Consider the following 19,941-nt stretch of genomic DNA (forward strand, 5'->3'; position numbering starts at 1 on the left):
CTGTTTTAATCTTGCCATAATCAGGTCAGATTGAAAATCAAGGCTCCAATGGTGAGTTTCACAGATAAGTATGTTTATTTAGTTCCTCCAAGCATGATGATTGTTGGCATGATTATTTTTATAAAGACCAGTCAATACCTTGAAGCCATGAGGAATATGATTTATATCTGTCCAGATGTATGTTAGCATGCTGCTTACCTTGAGTTATGTATTATCAGCTTTGTTTTTTTGACCAAACCCAAAACATTACATCAGTGTTTAAATCAAGTTTACTTGGACCTCTTTAGAAGATAACTGGCCGTTTCTTTATTTTATTGGATCCTCATTTTTTTCCTGCCATAGTGGTTGCTAATCTTCCCCAAGACGAACATGAATCCTATCAACGTAAGATGAAAATGAGGAAAACTATCATTGCTGATGTCACTTCGGGGGCCACAAATAAGCAGACTGCAGAGCCATTTTTGGGTCCCCGGACCTCTGAGTCGGTCACATGAGGAGGATGGAGGGAAAGAGAGATCAGGCTTTAAGTAGCAGGAAACAATGCAGCAGGTTATTAGAGCATTTAAAACTAAACCCTCTGTAACAAATTCTCTCTCTCTTGCACTCACACACACCTAAGCACAGAGCCAAAATCAGAGGATACTCTCCAACAAAATAATCTTCTTTCTGTGTTTTTGTTATTTTCTCCTCTACAATCTTTGCTTTGACTCTCGCTGCATTTAAATATTTTTTCTTTGTCCCCCCCTCATATCTCTCTCTCTCTCGTCCTTTATGGGAACAATAGGCTACCATGGCGATAGCCTCGTTACTCACAAAACCGTGTCGGCAAGGACACACACACACACACACACAACATACACATACCCATACACACAGGGGTATAAATACATATACAGAACCAGCCAATACAATGACAGCAGCAGTCTGCAGGGTCATTCAAGTTAGGGAGGAGTCACAGCACCTCAAACACACACGATGTTTAGTTTCCCAGTATGATTATGTGAACTGACATTGAGATGAAGGGGACAAAGTAAGAATTTAAGGTTAAAAAGTAACATTTCAACTGTTAAAGAGTGACAGTTCATTCAAATTACATGTCTCAAAACCTGGGAAAATAAAAGCAAACGTATTCACATGGCTAAATAGCACTAAAGCTGTTGTTCCTAACCACAGGACCCTCCGAGGGGTTGTTAAATTAATCTAAGGCGGCGCAAGTGATTAGCAAGATGGGAAAGCATAATAAAAAACATGTGTACTATACAAAACTGTATGATTCTGTCAGTGGTTTCCAACCTTACCCCGTTAAAGCAAAGTAAGTGAGCCCTCATCACAGGTTATAGCCTTAATGTGGACATTAATCGTGAGCAGTTAAACCACGAGAAGTAATTAGACTAGAGGTGTTTTTTTTTTAAATATTTGGTTGAACTGACCTTTTTAAGGTAAAACATTTTGCTTTTATAAGGCAGAAGGTATCAGTTAAAATGTAGAAAAACACCACATTAAGTTTAAAAATAATCCCCTGTCTACCGCATTAACTAAACTAACACGTCATAAATGTTTTATTAGTTCTTCACCTGGTTTCAATGAAGAAAGTGTCCCATTTAGTGTGACTGATTAGCGTTAAGCTGAGTGAGTGAGCTCAGCTATGGGTGGAGCTCTGTGTGTGTGTGTGTGTGTGTGTGTGTGTGTGTGGAGGGTAAAGGCCACCGACTTGTCCTACTCACTGACAGGATGTTTGCTAGAGAGGCGGCGCACACACACACACACTTAAAAAGGTGTGGCTGGACGACCTCAGACGGAAAAGAAAGGAGGGAAGAAACGGAGGGAGAAACCGCAGAGAGAGATTGGAGAGAAACGAGACGTAATACAAACAAACAGGTGGAGAGTGTGATAGGGGTTTTTAGGAGAGATAAGAGAGCGAGAGAAAAGGCAAAGAGATAAATGAGTGTGTTGAGTTGGTAAAAGAGGGAGAAATTAGGAATGTAGAAAGCAGGATGTTGCAACCCCTCCTGTGTGTGTTTGACTATGTTGAAGAATACCCTCAGTCATTTCAGTGATGTGTCATTTTTGGGTGAGGCAGCAGCCTCACCTAAACCAGAGCTGCTGAAACATGTTTGGATCACAGCTGGTCTGCCGACAGTGCAACAGACCTTAAGCTTCACCAGATGGATTTCACACACACACACACACACACACACACACACACACACACACACACACACACACACACACACTGTGCATACATGGCTCATATCTGCTGAACACACTTAATACGCTGTGTGGAAAGTCAGCTTGCAGCAACACGGTTACATAAGCGAGCAGAGACAAACATATGTGGTAACTTTGAAGGTGTGAATGTTGCAGCGAGTACTGTTATAGAATTATATTCCTATTAAATTGACTGTGTTCACTACAGACGTGTAGAGAGGCAACGGATGCAGATATATAGCCTTGTTTATTCCTACATGTGTTAAATACATAAACAGAACCATGCAGAGTGTCCCGCAGATTTTGTAGTGGAGGTGCCCCGCCTCACCTGAAATAAAGAGAGCTTTTTATGAAACTTATGAAATCTAATATTAGAGTTATTAAGCTTCAGGGGGGAAAAAAACACACCGCAAAGGCCGTGTGTTTAAGGAGTGAGGTCATCTAGTAACCAACTAATTAACCATCTGGCAAGGAAATCGATTTCATGCATTTTTCTTTACAGGAAGTACATAAAGACGACCGATTTGGAGCGAATCTATGCAACATATAATCATACTAGTGGTTAGGGATATCCCTGTATTAAAATTTCATGCTATGATTTTTTTACGATTGTGGCCAAAAGTATCATGGTAAACAGTGTAATTGCTATAATCAACAAACTTTTCTGAATTACTACGATATAGTAAAATTACTGACTGAACAAACTATTACTTTGTATTTTTTAATACAAAAATTACTGAGCGAACTGTATACATCGCTGCTCAAATCAAAAACACTAGAAACATCATAACACAGCGGATCTACCCTGGAATTAACACTGATGGAGGCCGTAAGTGTTTTCTAGAAGGACAAGCCATTTCAGATCTACAAAATATGGGACCCTTTCTTTTCCTATTTGGGGGAGACAGACTCTAAAAGTGGATTTTGTGCACTATTTATAGGATGTAGGAGTTTATTGACGTGGACTGATAACCTGTAACCTCATTTCGTGTTAGTTATTACTTTTTACTCTGTAAGACTTAAAGGAACTTTTCCGTCCAGCAGTAGTCTTTCTTTTATGTGACCCCCCGTTCAGTTGTTTATGGAGGACAAAAAACAAAAAAAAATACACCACAAACATTTTAACAAGCTTGTTATTATGGGAGAGAGAAATGGAGACAGAGAGATTAAAAATGACTGGAATGTTTTGTCTGCTTCACTCCGAACTCTGTGTGCTGCAGCCAAAGATTAGCTAGTATTGCCTCCTGTGTGTGTGTGTGTGTGTGTGTGTGTGTGTGTGTTAACTGGTATGAGGTACCAGCTGGTACAGTGAGTGGGGCTGCAGCTAGTGACTGTTTTCTTTAGAGATTAATCTGTTTATAGATTAATCTGTCCTTTATTTTCGTGATTAGTTAATGACTTGTTTCGTCTATAAAATGTCAGGAAATAGCAAAAAATGTCCCAAATCCCATGATGCACCCTAAAACATCCTGAACATCCAGTCCAGAACCCAAAGATATTCAGTTTACGATCATGGAGGACTAAAGAAACCAGAAAATATTCACAGTTAAGAATCTGTAACCAGATTGTTTTATCATTTTATGACAAATAAAATGACTCTAAACGATTTATCGATTATCAAAATAAAAAAATAAAGGAGAGAGGGCATTGATTATTACATTTTGACCTGTTTTCTTTAATAATTACTACATCAATAATTGGTGATGATAATCGAATAATCAGTTTGTTTTTCTTTAGCTTTCTGGTAATGTGGTTGTGGTGTTGTTGGTGTTGTTGTTGTTGTTATTGCGGTTTAGTTGTTGATGTATTAGTCATCAACCCAGATCACCCACAAGCAGCATGGTTCTGTCTCCAGACCAGGATGTGAATCTGACTTCAGATCTGTCTGTTTCTCTCCTTCAGACTCTAAAGCCATCGTGGACGGGAACCTGAAACTGATCCTGGGTCTGATCTGGACTCTGATCCTGCACTACTCCATCTCCATGCCAGTGTGGGAGGGCGAGGATGAAGAGGTAACTTCTGTCCTATTTCTGACAAAATAGACACAAAGTGATGAAACCTGATTTCAAAATAAAAGAGAAAATGAAGCAAAAAATAAATACACAAGTAAATACACAAATACTGACGCCTGTCAGGACGTGACTGACCACGTTTGTGCTTTTGTGTTCAGTCAGAGTCAAAGACACCTAAACAGCGTCTGCTGGGCTGGATCCAACACAAAGTCCCTGATCTGCCAATCACCAACTTCAGCCAGGACTGGAGTAACGGCAGGGCACTGGGAGCACTGGTGGACAGCTGTGCGCCAGGTATGCCGTATGTGTGTGTGTGTGTGTGTACAAGGCCGTAGAGTTGTATGTGAGGCCAAAATATTATTACATACAGTGTTTTCTATTAATATAACAGTATTGATCTGGAAATATTTAAAAGAACCAGAGAGTCAGACAACTGGTCTCCAGTTGATCTTGACTCAACCCTTCTGTTTATACTGTACCATGAACTATGGGAGTGTGAAGATGATGTTGTGATTTGTCATCTATCAAAGAATGAGTAAGAATGGATTATCATGAAAACGAGGTGTTGTCATCCTGCGTGGTCGTCGTCTTGCATCAGTTTTATTAAGAAACTGATTTATGTTGATGATTCAGGCAGGAAACATGTGACACTCAATCAGTCAGGTTTATCACTGTAGGTCCACCCAAGATAAAAGTATTTTAAAAGCAGAAAGTTAAAATAACTTATTTAGATTTTGGAGGCTGTAGTTTATGGTGCTGTTTAATTATATTGCAGAACGCTGAGAAGTGTTTCTAATATTTGTTCATCTTTATTGATCTAAATGAGACGGACATAAATCAGAATACAGCATGAAATGACACAGAATAAACTGGTATTTTAAGTACATATAGACAAACACACACAGATACCACATTGGCGTGTAAATATCTATGCCAAACGTCTTTTTTTTTTTTAATGAAACGGATATCTTACAGTCTGACACAGATGACATCCGAGATTTTATTGGATCTGTCTCGCACAGTGTGACCTGCGATGAGCCTGTAATATCTCACACAGCGTATAAGAGCCTTTAGACTGCATTAGTTTTATTATTTAGAAGTACCAAATCAAGTGTATTTTCTTAACTGCCACCATGTTTTCCAGAATGAAAATACGAATCAAAGGCCAAAGATGATGTGATTGGTGATGAAAAAGGTTCATATTTACGCCTGAGGGAACAAGAGAACTGTCGATTATCTGTTCACATATGTTAGAGCTTTGTCAGGATAAGTGAGGGAAGACTGTGGGCTGTAACTGGATTAACATTAACTGACTGGATAAAATATGACCCTATAAGCCCTGAAACTAATTAAGTTGTTTTTTTTCTTTCTTTAAGAAATGGTTTCTGGTTAAGTACATTAAAAACGAGGTGTGGTCTTGTTTATCACTACATATTGTGTTTTTTGATCATGTGCATAAACAGAACTTGAGCTCATTGTTTTGGTATTTTCCCAGCAGAGCTCATACTGTTGTGTGTATGTTGTTGTTGTTTACCATGTTTTTTTCTGTCGTTTGCAGGTCTGTGTCCAGACTGGGAGACCTGGGATCCGGTGAAACCAGTGGAGAACGCCACTGAAGCCATGCAGCTGGCTGACGACTGGCTGGGCATCCCGCAGGTTAGATTCCCTCCGATGCATACATTAGTGTTTGCTGAAGCCCAGCTTGCTAACAGTGCTAATGTCTAATAGAGAGTCTAAGTCCCTCCCCTTCTGCTGTCCATCATGGGACCTTATTTTGGAAAAAATATGTATGGTACTCAACAGTGAGAGACAAATAATATTTTGATCCCGTCTGCAATGTGCCATTAATTACACACATGTTTGTCAATTTATATCACTACAAAAAGTTCCCTGTTTTAAAAGTGTAAAAATAGTTTAGCACCATTTAATTTTGCGTGAAACCGCTCAGTGAACTACATCTCCTCGTCTTGCACAATATACATCACCAACGCCAACATGGCCGTCACCTTGACACACATAAATGTATCTTACCAGATCAAACAAATCAAACAGAATCGAGTCCTCGCTGTTGACTAACGTGCATATCTTTTCCTAAATAAGGTCCCATGGTGGTCCAGCGGAAGGGGGACGGATTTCACCTCTCTGTATTATTTAGACAGATCCGGTGACATTTAAATGCTCGCTTCACATCTTTTATCACCTTGGCGATATCCAACAAACATTTCGCACATCCTGTATTTTCTCAGTATCACGCAGCCCAATAGAGGCAGAGGTCAAAGGTCATCGGCAGCATCTCACCCAGACGTTGTTTGGTTTCCTGATTGTTCAGCAGCAGAGGAAACTCGCTCAAACCTGAGTTTGTTTTTTACTCACTTTTTCGTCTCAAGCCAAGAGGATGCAGCCCCGCAGATTTGCGAGCTGAAACGGAAACGTTCTTTTTAATGAGTTATGTAACAAACGACTATTCCCAGGAAATAATTGGTGCGGTATTTATATCAGTTTTTATCACTATCAGAAGAGCATGTGAAGCAGAAAGACTTGACGTGAGCAGAAGGAAAAGAAAAGAGCAGTGACTGTAAATTACACCAGTGTGACACCAGTTCACTGTCCTGGACTGAACCGAGAGACCGTCAGTTGTTGTCAGAGTTCATTCATAACCACATTTCCTCCTTAAATCCATCACTCATCATCCTCCACGTCATGCCTCAGCTATGATCTGTGAGCTCAGTTTGGTCACTTCACTTTTTTTCCCCCCCGAGCGGTCACTATTACTAGTTAATCCTATTATATGTAAACAATCACAGAGGGCTTGCACCTTCTAAATGCTCAGATACTTTCTCACTTATGTCACCCCCCTTTTTCAAAAGAGTCTTAGTCATTATACACTATATGGCCAAAATTATGTGGACACCCCTCCTACTGATTCGTCCATGAAGAATTATCTCTTAGATTTATCTACAGTTTGGATATTTTCTGATGTCTTTTTACAGATACAGATATAAAGTATATGTAATCCATTCGGGTTGGAGGAACAAATGTGTAAATAGGTGCCCTGTGTTCGCTCGCTGCTTTGCTATCAGGCATGTAAATGGCTGACCTATTAAATCCACTGAGACAAATCCTTTTTAAGAACCAGAACCAGAACCATAAGGACAGTCCTGTGCAGGTGTACCTGTGAAGCTGAGACTGCAAAGTATAGACAGTTGTACATCTTGTTAGAGATAATTTAGCCTGAGAGGACACAAAAAACATGTTCTGTTTGATGTCAGTAATTTTTTATCATCATTACTACTAATTAATGAAACCTCTCATTTTATGTTTGTATCTTACTCTGAGTGTAGTCAGGAAGCACATAAAGGCATCTCAGGTTCTCTCGTGGCATTAAGTCAAAAAACAGTTTTCTGGCTCAAGTGCAGCAAGCCAGAATGTGGTTTTCCTGCTGTGTGCCAGACTTTACCCACAGGCGGTTCACCGATGATGTGGCACGCCACACAAAATCAGCAGCTGAGCCAATTCTGCTTGCTTGCTCGCTAGGAATATTTATTTATGACTTGTAATTATTTACTGTATGCACCGCACACTTTAGATGTTTTAGTGTCCTGTGTTTTTATTTTTATTTTATTTATTTTTATCATTACCTGGGCCTCTGTAAAAATACACACACAGCAGAATGAGATGTTGTTCTTCAAATATTATTGGATGACAATTAAACAAACCTGAACTGTGTGTGTGTGTGTGTGTGTGTGTGTGTGTGTGTGTGTGTGTGTGTGTGCAGGTGATCGCTCCAGAGGAGATCATTGATCCCAGTGTGGACGAGCAGTCGGTGATGACCTACCTGTCTCAGTTCCCCAAAGCCAAACTGAAGCCCGGAGCTCCACTGAAACCCAAACTCAACCCCAAGAAGGCCCGAGCATATGGACCAGGTACACACACACACACACACACACACACACACACACACACACATACTTTTCCATAGGTTTTAAATTAGTTCGGGAAACACTTTCTTAAAGGCCATCTGGTTGATGATTGAATACCACAGGAGCTTCTATGTTTATGACCTCTTCCTCCCAGTGTGTGTCGGCTAATGGGAACACTGGAAACATTGGTCTGTCTGACAAAGAGAGGAAGTGAGCAGCTGTTAGTCTGAACAATGGAATGAACTCATATCTGATACACACACACACACACACACACACACACACACGCAGACTGATGAGGTCGACATTCGTCCTCCAACTTGGACTGTAACCCTGAGGAGGAAATACCTGGAAACGGGCCGCGTTCAGACCAACATCAGCACTGCGTAAAAAAAAAAAAAAACACAGCTCCCTCATTCATTTCAGTGAGTTGAAACTGTTAAAAAGTTGTTGTTTTTTTTAAACTGTATCTGTTGATTTCCTTCATCTGTAGGTATCGAACCGACAGGGAACAGGGTGCTGCGTCCTGCTGTGTTCACAGTGGACACATTCAGTGCAGGTCAGGGTCAGGTCACCGTCTACCTGGACCATCCTGATGGCACCAGAGAGGAGGTAAACACCTTCTCCTCCTTCTCCTCCTCCTCCTCCTCCTCCTCCTCCTCTGTAATGATCCATGGTCTCAAACTGGCACATGACAAATCTGTTTGACATCTGTTTTGTGTGTTGTGTTGATCAGCTGAAGGCGGAGCCTAATGAGGGCAAGAAGACGTTCAGCGTCACCTACATTCCTCAAGTCATGGGACCTCACAAAGTAAGAGTCTGTTCTTATTTTTCTGTAAACATGTAACCATGAATAAAATACTAAAATAAATGCATTTCAGATGCAATTTGAGAGGAGTTCTTTAAGACTTTAAGACCTGGAATCCATATCCACATTCCAAGCTGTTTTCTGAATTTAAATCCTGCATCCTAAAATCCCTTGAAATTCTCTTGAGATTGAAAAAAAAAAAAAAAAAAAAAAAAAAAAAAGAGTTTCTAATTTATTGCCTTTGAAGTTCTGAGTAACTGTTGTTTTTGTTTCCTAGGTGACAGTGTTGTTTGCAGGCCAGCAGATTCCCAAGAGTCCGTTTGAGGTGAATGTAGATAAGGCTCTGGGAGACGCCACCAAGGTCACGGTCAAAGGCCCGGGAATCGAACCTGTGGGCAACATCGCCAACAAACCCACCTACTTTGACATCTACACTGCAGGTCAGAGAAATGGCAGAAACCAGAGAAAAAACAGATATGTTTGTAGTTATGGTCAAATTATCATCTTCTGTCAAACGAAAGTGCCACATCACTCGACTCCGAGACAAGATATGATGTCATGGCTCTGATAATGGTAATAAATAAATAAATAAATGTCGAGCAGAGCAATCACAAACTATAAACCATCTATAAGAGTGTTAAAGCTGATAGTAGTGTGGTAGTATAAAGGGCAACACGTACAGGCAGCAAACGCCCACACTCATTGTTTTCTATGGCTGCGCTCCATTTGGTTGTGCAGGCTGTTGTTAAGGTAGCGGTAAGGGTGGAGAAACACGGTCGAATGGAGTGCAGGCGTCAGATGGTAGGTATCATGTTGAATCTTTATTAGCTGATAATTAAACAGCAGCAGGTGGCAGAAATGCTGTATAAACTTTTATCTTTTTACAGCTTGTAAGTGTTGGCAAAACCACGTCAGAACATTTTTATTATGACAAGCTGTGTAAAAAAAATGTTTTCAGTAGTCTGTGTTATATGTGATGTTGTCGGTACATGTAGTGTTTTGTTAACGTGTCGCACAGAGATGATGAATCAGGTCGGCATAAGTGACGTTTTATGTGCTGGATTCAAATGGAGTGAAAGTCACGCCCATCCAGCACAAACCAGCATTATACTGGTTGGATTTTGGAGTGCATCCTATTTAAACAGACACACCAGTGGCATCTTGACACACATCAGGATACGCTACTGTCCTACCTCCCAGTATACTGAATAGACTGTATAACCAACGGATGAACATCTGGTAGCTTTGAATGGACATTTAAAGTGAGATTAAATAACTTTTAAAAGAAGAAATGACACAACATCTCTCTTTCAAATGAAGAGTTGAGTTCATAAAGTGAAACACACTTTTTCTCAATTTATTAGCATATTTTCAGCTTGAGCGATGTTATTACTGCGTCCACATTTAAAAGATTTATTCTTTCCTGTTCCCCATAAGCACTGACTGAAGTTCCATCACCAAGACCGACTTGTTGAATAAAGTTTCCTCTTCCTCTGTAGGAGCCGGTACAGGAGACGTGACTTCCATGATCAGAGACCCGCAGGGCCGTGAGAACAGCGTGGAGGTGATGATGGAGGATAAGGGCGACAGCGTGTACCGCTGCACCTACCGGCCCATCCAGACTGGCCCGCACACCATCACTGTCTCCTTCGGAGGGGTGGCGGTCCCCAAGAGCCCCTTCGTTGTCGATGTGGGGCCTGGTGAGTTCAAATAAATCTCAACAGACAGCACGGCGATCTTGAACGCACCGTAAAACATCCCATCATACTTCCATGTGTGTTTTTCTCTTTCACCCGTCCAGCCTGTATGCCGGGGGCCTGCAGGGCGACAGGACGTGGTCTGCAGCCGTCGGGGATGAGGGTGAAACAGGTCGGAGACTTCAAGGTGGATACCAGGAACGCCGGCAGTGGAGACCTGAAGGTGCTCGTCAAAGGACCCAGTGAGTAGGATTCACACTGTAGAGGCTTTAATACAAGATTTCCCCCTGGACAATGACATCTGATCATCGGGTCTGGTGTTCAGTGCCGGTGAAGAAGCTTACGACTGTAGCACAACTCTTACCTCGTTTACCTTTGCCTGTTACGTGACCTTGGTCTTGTGCATTTGACGGCAACTAAGAATATTTTCAAAATGTCAGAATGTTCTTTTAACTGAGATCTAAGTGCTGATTTCTCTGTTTGATCTGCGTGTGTGTGTGTTTTTTCAGAGGGTATCGAGGAGCCGTTGAAGCAGATCTCCAGTCAGGACAGTGTGTTCTCCTATGAGTATTACCCCAGCAGTCCTGGCAAATACACCGTCTCCATCACCTGGGGGGGTCAGCACATCCCAAAGAGGTGAGCAAACCCTGTTTACACAGCCTGTTCAAGGCGGGAATGTTGCGCTGTTATCCCGCCTCGCCGTTCTGTATAAAACATATGAACAAAGAATGGAGAGGCAGCGGAGGTGGTCACATTGCCGGATCGACGTCTGTGTAAAAAGGGACAGCCGACATGATGGGACTATACACACTGGACACCGACAGTGTTGTGTTACATGTCACTCCTCTGCTTCCAGAACGCGATCTAAAATCACACACGAGAGCAGCATTATGTCAGCTTTGTAGTGTAAGAAAACCAAAAAAACAAGCCGACATAATGACGGCTCTTCTTTATGGCAATATTATGGGATCTCTATATAAAAAGGGGTTAGTGCGTGTGTATGTGTGTGATTCAATGCATTACCTCAACACATTACCTCATCTGATCTGAATGGTTGGATCCGCAGGGAAACCAAGACTTAAAGTCTGGGCCTCTTGTTCTCTTTGTCACCTCTCAGATTAAGCAGATTGTGGGTTTTGTTGTGTGGATATTAGTTATAGTATTGCCGCGGGGAGTTCCCCACATTTCTGTGCAGCCATCCAGTTGGGAAAAGAAGCCAACTGAGGGATTTTTGGCAGCAAGACAAATTGGTCCGGTGAGGTCATTTTTAAAATACTGATGAGTAGCCCCGCTCAGACAAACAGAACATGCATCAGAAGTTGTGCACGGAGGGTAAATACTTAATCAAATAATGATAATTAGAGACCGAGAACAACATGTGATTGCTGAAAAGCAGACAGAGAAATAAAGAGTGTTTGCCGTGACTGAACATGGTTCAGTCATAATCCGGAGCAGAAACATGTACAGGCAGCATCACATTCTGAATCATAAATGTTCCCACAATGAAAAAAAAAAGCCATCTTCAAAACTTTGGGGATTTTGAGAAGCTCTCCTTCAGCAGGTTTCTGTTTTATTTCATCCAGTGCTGACTCTTAGCTCATCGGGCTAATGTTACACACAAGAATCATGTTCTAGGTTTCTACTGAGCAAAGAGTCAGAGAGTTGAACTGCAATTTAAATTCTTTCTTTTTGTGCGAGGAAATAAACTTTAATGATACTGCAGCTGCTTTTGTGGATATTTTATATACTTTTCTATACTTTTACTATTCTATACTCTATATGTTGTCAAGTAATTGAAATCAGGACAGAGAGTAACATACAGAGCGCTGAAATTACAGACGGGGACGACAACGTCGACCTCCAGCTGGTTCAGACCTACAGTATTCATCAAAGTGCTCAGAACTGCCCGTTAGGCTTGAAGTGAAGTCATATAACAAACCATTTTAAGTGCTCGTCCACACACAGATGTTGCACCAATCAAATTAGAGTACACAACATTCATAGTCGGTACTAAAAATTTAATGTAAACACCCAGTTGAGAACATCAATACAGGGGGCGCTATCACTGCAGAAACCTACTTTAGATACAAATTTGTATTTATTTTTTCAGTTATTACTATTTTGACCAACAATCTGTGTTTGAATTATACAAATAATTATGATTAATTATAATTAGATATATTAATAGTAGTAGCAGCATGAGGTGGAGGCAGTGGAGACGTGTATTTTGGGACAAATTGTGAAAAAACGTAAAGGGGAGGAAAAAAAATCTGTATGTGGTACGTAATGACAGACAGTAAATCCCTACAGAGTTTTATTTAGTGTGAAGCCAGTTTCCATCCGAGAGCGACACACATGAAGAATCACACACTTTAACCGTTCACACACACACACACACACACACACACACAGAGAAATAAGTATATATATATATTTATATATACAGCCAGTAACTGCTGAGGATTGGATTACAGCTCCGTGAGGCACTGAGGTTGTTAATTTATATGTTTGTATGTACGTGTGTTGACAGCCTCATGGGTTAGCTCATGCTGTGTGACGTCTGTTACCCTTCTTCTCTCATATATATACACACACACACACACACACACACACACACACACCGTTTTTTATACATATGTTTCCACATTGCAGACAGAACAGCAACAAAGCAGTAAGATTTTACTGATTTGCTCTCGCTTCTTTTGTTTCAGTCCATTTGAAGTGTCGGTGGGTCCGGAGGCGGGGTCTCAGCAGATCAGGGCCTGGGGTCCTGGCCTGGAGGGAGGCATTGTGGGTAAACCTGCCGCCTTTGTAGTGGAGTCTGTCGGCACTGATGTCGGAGTGCTGGGTGAGTCTCTGATTTCTTCATATCAAGTTTATTTGTGGTTTAACAGTATTTATCAAGCTGATATTTGTCGTCTGCTGTCGACTCTGATAGAGACATCCCTGTTTAACTCTCACTGATATCAAATTGTGTGATCATCAACCTAATGGTTTTGATCCAGTAGCTGCTGAAAAATAAGGTTTAATAAGGTCTACTTCATATTCCAGCTGAATCTTGTCACATCTGACCTGCTGTGTCTTCAGGTTTTGCCATCGAGGGACCTTCTCAGGCTAAAATCGAGTGCGAGGACCAGAACGACGGGTCATGTGACGTCCGTTACTGGCCGACGGAGCCAGGCGAATACGCCGTGCACGTGACCTGCGACGAAGAGGACATCGAACACAGCCCCTTCATGGCCTGCATCGTCCCCGACAACCATGACAACAACCTGGAAAAGGTCAGCAAGACACAAAGAGCCCAGACTTCAGTTTCAGTTACCAGTTTCTTCTTATACTTATATACTTACAATGAAATATGGTTCTGTGTAGGAACTAATGATTATTTTCATAATTGATTAATCTGTCAGTCATTTTCTCGATTAATCGTTTTCAATTCAATTCAGTTTTATTTATTTAGCGCCAAATCACAACAAAAGTCATCTCAGGGCACTTTTCACACAGAGCAGGTCTAGACCGTACTCTTTAGACCCAACAATTCCCCCCATGAGCAAACACTCATGGTTTGGTCCATAAAACATCAGTAAAAAGTGAAAAATGTTGTATCACAATATCCTATACAGTCCAAAAATATTCAATTAACTATAATTTTTGAAAAAGAAGCAAATTCTCACATTTAAAAACTTCAAATCATCATTTGTGCTTAAAAAATGACTTGAATGATTAGTTGATTATCAAAACAGTTGCTGATTAATTTCTTTTTGATCAACTAGTTGATTAATTGACTAACTGTTACAGCTCTAGATGTGTTTAGATATAAGCATTGAAATGCTAAATTGGAAAATTATGTGAATTTAGTTCTTCATTGTATACTGAAATTAACTATTTAGACGACGGCTGCAACTAACGATAATTCTCATTATCGATTCATCTGCTAATTGTTTTCTCGATTAACCTGAAAAATGTCAAAAAATTGTGAGAAATGCTTGAAGATATTGACTCTAACATCATGTATGACAAAGTAAATCATTAAATCACATTTGAGAAGCTGACACCAGCTAGAGTTTAATCCATTGGCTAACTGATTAATCGATTAATTGTTGCAGCTTTGATTTAGACACAACACTGGTTCCAGCACTGAGATTTGAATTTCACTGGTTTTGTGGTCGCAGGTCCAGGCTTCCGGGCCGGGGCTTGAGAAGACCGGCTGTCTGGTCAGCCAGCCCGCTGAGTTCACTGTCAACGCTAAGGATGCTGGGAAAGGACCTCTGAAGATCATGGCTCAGGTAAGATACAGACTCAATACAGACACACACGCGCCTTTAAAATCAACAAAGGTTTGATTCTCTGGATGTGTTTGATGATGCACATGTAGATTATCTTGTGTGTGTGTGTGTCTCGTTTACAGCAGACAGCTTTTTGTAATAATGCTAACAATTATATGTCAGGTTTGCTAGTAAGATTATTTACATTATAGATTAATCTCTCAATATTTTTTTGATTTAGTGATCATTTAGTAAATGGAATTTCAGAAATGATGATCAGTATTTGATGATCACCGCATAAAACAGGATGTTCCGCTTTTCAAGGGACGTATTGACAAGTGATGATCAGATAACGGATGAGTTGTGAGCATTGGTGACTGAGATAAAAAGAGAGAGACAGACAACAGTCAATTTGCCGACTGCTTTATTGTGGATTATGTTCTAAAGCAGAAAATAATATCCATCAAACATGCTACAGATACAGATGTTCCGCAGTTGTCGGCCTCACTCAGCACCGTACGTCTCCTTTTCATCCAAGTCAAACATCAAAGTCACGCAACAGTAACTACAAAGAACAACACAACGACTGTGTTTTTGTTTCACGTGTGAAGTCTCGAACCATCTTGTGATAAAATTAAAAACAGTCATGCTTACATGATTTATATAATTAGCTTCATCCTGCATCATTTCCTGTAAATCCCTCGTGCATGTGGGGCTGCAAATTCAGCTTCAGCTAGATGCTCCGTATACATTACATCTGTTGCATTGCTTATCTGTATGTAACCACGTTTATCTGCATGGTCCGTGTTAAATAAACAAACAAAATAAATTAATAAAAATGTGAAAGTAATTTTAATCCAGTGCTGGAATGTGGCAGACCCTGTGGACTATTATATATAGAGAGATAGTTACAGAATGTAATTAAATGGCTATAAAGACCATAAATAGTCTCAAAAACAGGGTCTGATTTGATGAAATATTTATAGCTTAAACCGTCTGTCTTGTCTTCCTGTCTGTCAGGACGCAGAGGGACTTCCTGTGGAGGTGAAGGTGAGGAGTAAAGGTAACGGGCTGTACTCCTGCTCCTACACACCCTCCAGCCCTCTCAAACACACCGTGGCCATCGCCTGGGGAGGAGTCAGCATCGCCAACAGCCCCTTCAGGGTAAGCAGCCAATCACAGCACCCCGTTACAACAGGAGGTGACAACCCTCCCAAATCTGAGGATCCGATTAAGTCCGAAAGCACCACGGTTGTCAATTCAGAGCCTTCGGTCGAGTTTGTCCAGTCAGAGCCGACTGTTCCTAAGAAAAATGTCGAGACGGTCCAGTCAAAATATACAGGCGCAAGCAGTAAAACTAAGAAGCCTCTGATAATCATCACTACATACACCGAGGAGAGGTACGGCTTTTAGTTATGTCCTCGAAAAATTTCTTGTTGAACAACAGTCGACTGAAATGACTGCGTGCAGCTTCCTGAAGTCTTTAGTCGTGCCTGCACACAGATCAAAACCAAAACCTGTTCTCACCATTGACTGTATATAAATATGGACGACGTGTCTCCACTTCCTACCGCCGTGCAAAAGTGAAGCCTAAATATCTCCTTTCCCTAGCTGCCATCTTGCTTGTATGACATCATTTGGAGCCAGAGTCTGTGCAGTAGAGTCGGGCGGCGGCCCCCTTTTATATCGTCAAATAACTTAATTTAAAAACAAACTTATCAGAAAAATGAGCACTTGGAATATCAGCATAATGAGAACTTATGCATCTTTGGGAAACATTTATTTGATGTGATTTTTTTTTTTTGGTTTGGCTCATGTTCGCTCTGCTAACATGGAGGGCGGGACTTATGACCTATACTGCAGCCAATGGGTGATCGAGATGTTTTGGCTTCACTTTTGGGGAGCTGTCAAGATGTCCATCTTTTTATATACAGTCTATGGTGCTCACCCACTGTATCTAGCAACTTAGCAGGAGACTCTGCACAGAAGTGCTTGGTGGAGGGATACACTGTTGTTTGTCAAGAAATAGTTCTAGCACATAACTGTCCTTTAAAAGCAAAAATATGTTTTTATACTGTTTGTGTACGGCTTAAACAAAATAAGATACAAAGGTGTTACTGGTAAAATTTTATGCTAAGCTAAGCTAGCCACGTCCTGGCTCCAGCTCTGGATTTAACAAACAGACATGAGATTAAAATCTTCTCATCAAATTAAACATAAAACAGACCAAAATGTTCTAATAACTGTTACATTAACAGACCGTTAACTCGCCAACTAACCAGCAGCCAAAAACAGCACTAATGTTGACTAATTAGCTGCTACCAGATATTACCTTGTTTGCTAATCAGATGTGTAATGAATGTTTTTCTGGGCAGTTACTATTGCTACTATCTAGCTAGTTAAGAAGCTGATAAGCCTAGAAAACAGACAGAAACATCAATTATCAGTTCTTAAAGAATAAAAAGTTCTCAGACTGTGTTGTCTTCAGTTTGGTCGTCACAGAGGTCATGAAGCCCTTCGTCGTTTTTGTTACAACAGTTTGACTGAACACAGGTTGGTTGGTTATGTGCAGTAATAGTAGCTTGAACACTTGACAGCTAATTGTTAGTTTGTGGTAAATCTCTGAACTGAAATACGTTTTAATAAATTGTCCAGACTTTAATTTCAAACCATCTTCTGATATGAAATTAACCGATTAATAACACCCTAAAGTTTTTTTGTTGACTGAAAAAACATGTCTGCCTCTCACTATTGCTTACTGATATGATCAAAAAAGTAGTTACAACTTCTATGTTTAACAAACGTTATTGTATTTTGATTATTTTTTTGCATTTTATATGTAGTAGTTTAATCACCGTACTCATTAACCACACTGTAACCTGTCTGTCTAACCTGTATCAACCTTTGGTTTGTCTTTTACAACCTCACTAATCATACATTTTAAAATATTTTTTAACTAAAGGTATGTTTGATGTTGATTTTTACTGAAAATTATTTAACCACCACATGCACTAACCCATCCTGCACTGTATCCACTGATTATGCACTGTAACACACTTTGCTTTTTGTAATTTTTTTAACACTTTATACACTAGAACTTCACTAATCTGAACTTTTCTGATCGAATAAATGATTTTAAATTGGTTGAACCCTATCAGCAATTCTTTAGCAATGACTGTAAAAAAAGAAGCTCCTGAAGCACTGACAGTAGAATAAATCAGAGAGTATAAACATGTTTGTGCAGAGATGAGTTTGTAACACAGATTTGTAAGTTGTAAAACATTTGGGTGTAGTCATGAAAGAAATAATTTGGCTCCAAATGTTCTAGTCAAATAACAGATGTTTAACACTGAGTTGGGAAGCATGACAGGTTCAGATAAGTGAAGTTCTGCTGTCATTTTAACAGCACGTGATCAATATTTTGTGTGAAGAAAATTTGTTTCTGTTGAACGGAGAAAATTGTTTTCTTTTATTCACGGTTTGGTAGATTTTTGTAGTTATTACTGTTAGTTTTAATTTGTTCATCAGCTGTCTTCCCTTCTCCCCGTTTGTCATAAAGTGTTAAAGTTTCACCCGCAGGGGAAACAAGTCTCACGAGAAACTGACAATGTGCCTTAGATATGTTTGGAGACATGTCTGAGTGCTGCTCAGGAATTCATTAAGATGCCGTCAGGCCTCGAAAGTTGGCATTCCTCTTTTTGTGTTGATGGGACGACAGAAGTACAAAGTCCAAAAGTTAGAACATGATGATGATGATGATGTAGTTTTGAAGAGTTTTTTTTTCCCACATGAAAATTTTGTTGTGCAATTACAAGAAAATTACACATTGTTTTTGCTCAAAAATAAGATCAAACTGTTTGAGAGTTAAGATCTGGCCATTGGCTTTATTATACTGCACAGCGCTTTTCTCAGTTTTCAAAGTAAGAAAAACATTTTGCAATGGAACAAACTTGTTAAAGTACTTGTTCTGACTTTCTACAAGTTCAAAAGCATTTGTACTGGTCCACAAATCATTTCAGCTGGTCCCGGGAAGTTTGTACTTGTCTTTAAGTATAATTCCAGGTTTAGAGATGATGTCACAGTGATGATTCAGCAGGCTTGTTGTGAGCTGCAGCAGCCTGCAGGCTGCCTGGTACCAATTGCACCTTTCTGCAACTTCAATGTTGATACAGTAGATGAATAAGAGAGTAAATAGTCACACCCATCTCTCAGTCAGGCTGTGAACATACAGCAGTGACACCTTTTCATTAAAAATGGGAAAGGAAAGAAGCCAGCGAGGAAGGAGAAGATCATGGTGGAAACCTGATCCAACCTGACTTATTTACTTATAGTCACAAAACATCACATGACTGCAGATTTTAAAGATGTTGTTCGATGTATTAAAGAACGACATTGTTACTTTTGCTGAGAAAGATTTTACTGTAGTGTTGGTGCTTTGTCTAATAGCTAAGATATTAAAAAGGAAAAACCATCCAAGTCACTCTCTCCGAGACAAAAAGGACAAAAGTTTATTGTTCTTTGCAGCCAAACAGGCTCAGTTATACCAGAACTTATTATAGTGAAATTTCAGAGTGAAATCATTTAATTGCAGTGGAATTGCTATGGTTACTTGATTCACTCACTGAGGTAAAGTAAATCTGTCCAGAGCTTTCATGTGTAGTTCAACTTTTGTTGACTTTGGTACGTGAATGTGTGCAGTTGACCTGCTTTGCGAGAGTATAATCTGTTCCTCGGAAGATGCATTATCTGCAGCCTGTTTAACAGGAATTGATGATACAAATACATACGTCTCTACAACAAACTGAGATGATTTAGCCGAGTCTCTAACTGAACAATGGCTGACTCATGCTAGCATGTTCTGGAAAGCTTGTGCAGTGACTCAGAATAGTCACTGCGTCTTCAATAAGTTAATCTCTGGATGTTTGAATCATCTTGTTGGTTGTGAGGATGGTGTGAGGTTTGACTGCAGTTAGGTTGACTGATAAAACTTTGGGGGGGACCCTCTTAAAAACAAACTTGGAAGACAGCTGA

At 40.2% G+C, this 19,941-nt stretch overlaps 1 protein-coding gene across 2 annotated transcripts in view; it reads left to right on the forward strand.

Moving 5' to 3' along the window:
• LOC121893985 (filamin-B) overlaps positions 1-19,941 on the forward strand; it is a 74,524-nt gene that overhangs the window by 24,673 nt on the left and 29,910 nt on the right. For both annotated transcript variants that reach the window (XM_042406226.1, XM_042406227.1), the window contains exons 2-15: positions 4,111-4,220; positions 4,379-4,514; positions 5,779-5,876; positions 7,996-8,143; positions 8,634-8,752; positions 8,877-8,951; positions 9,226-9,388; positions 10,448-10,648; positions 10,750-10,887; positions 11,155-11,281; positions 13,357-13,493; positions 13,733-13,926; positions 14,818-14,931; positions 15,931-16,074. In XM_042406226.1, coding sequence (XP_042262160.1) covers positions 4,111-4,220; positions 4,379-4,514; positions 5,779-5,876; positions 7,996-8,143; positions 8,634-8,752; positions 8,877-8,951; positions 9,226-9,388; positions 10,448-10,648; positions 10,750-10,887; positions 11,155-11,281; positions 13,357-13,493; positions 13,733-13,926; positions 14,818-14,931; positions 15,931-16,074 — 1,904 coding nt within the window. The remainder of the gene's footprint in view (positions 1-4,110; positions 4,221-4,378; positions 4,515-5,778; positions 5,877-7,995; positions 8,144-8,633; positions 8,753-8,876; positions 8,952-9,225; positions 9,389-10,447; positions 10,649-10,749; positions 10,888-11,154; positions 11,282-13,356; positions 13,494-13,732; positions 13,927-14,817; positions 14,932-15,930; positions 16,075-19,941) is intronic.

The sequence above is a fragment of the Thunnus maccoyii genome, chromosome 3 (genome assembly GCF_910596095.1).
Source record: "Thunnus maccoyii chromosome 3, fThuMac1.1, whole genome shotgun sequence".
Classification (NCBI taxonomy): domain Eukaryota; kingdom Metazoa; phylum Chordata; class Actinopteri; order Scombriformes; family Scombridae; genus Thunnus; species Thunnus maccoyii.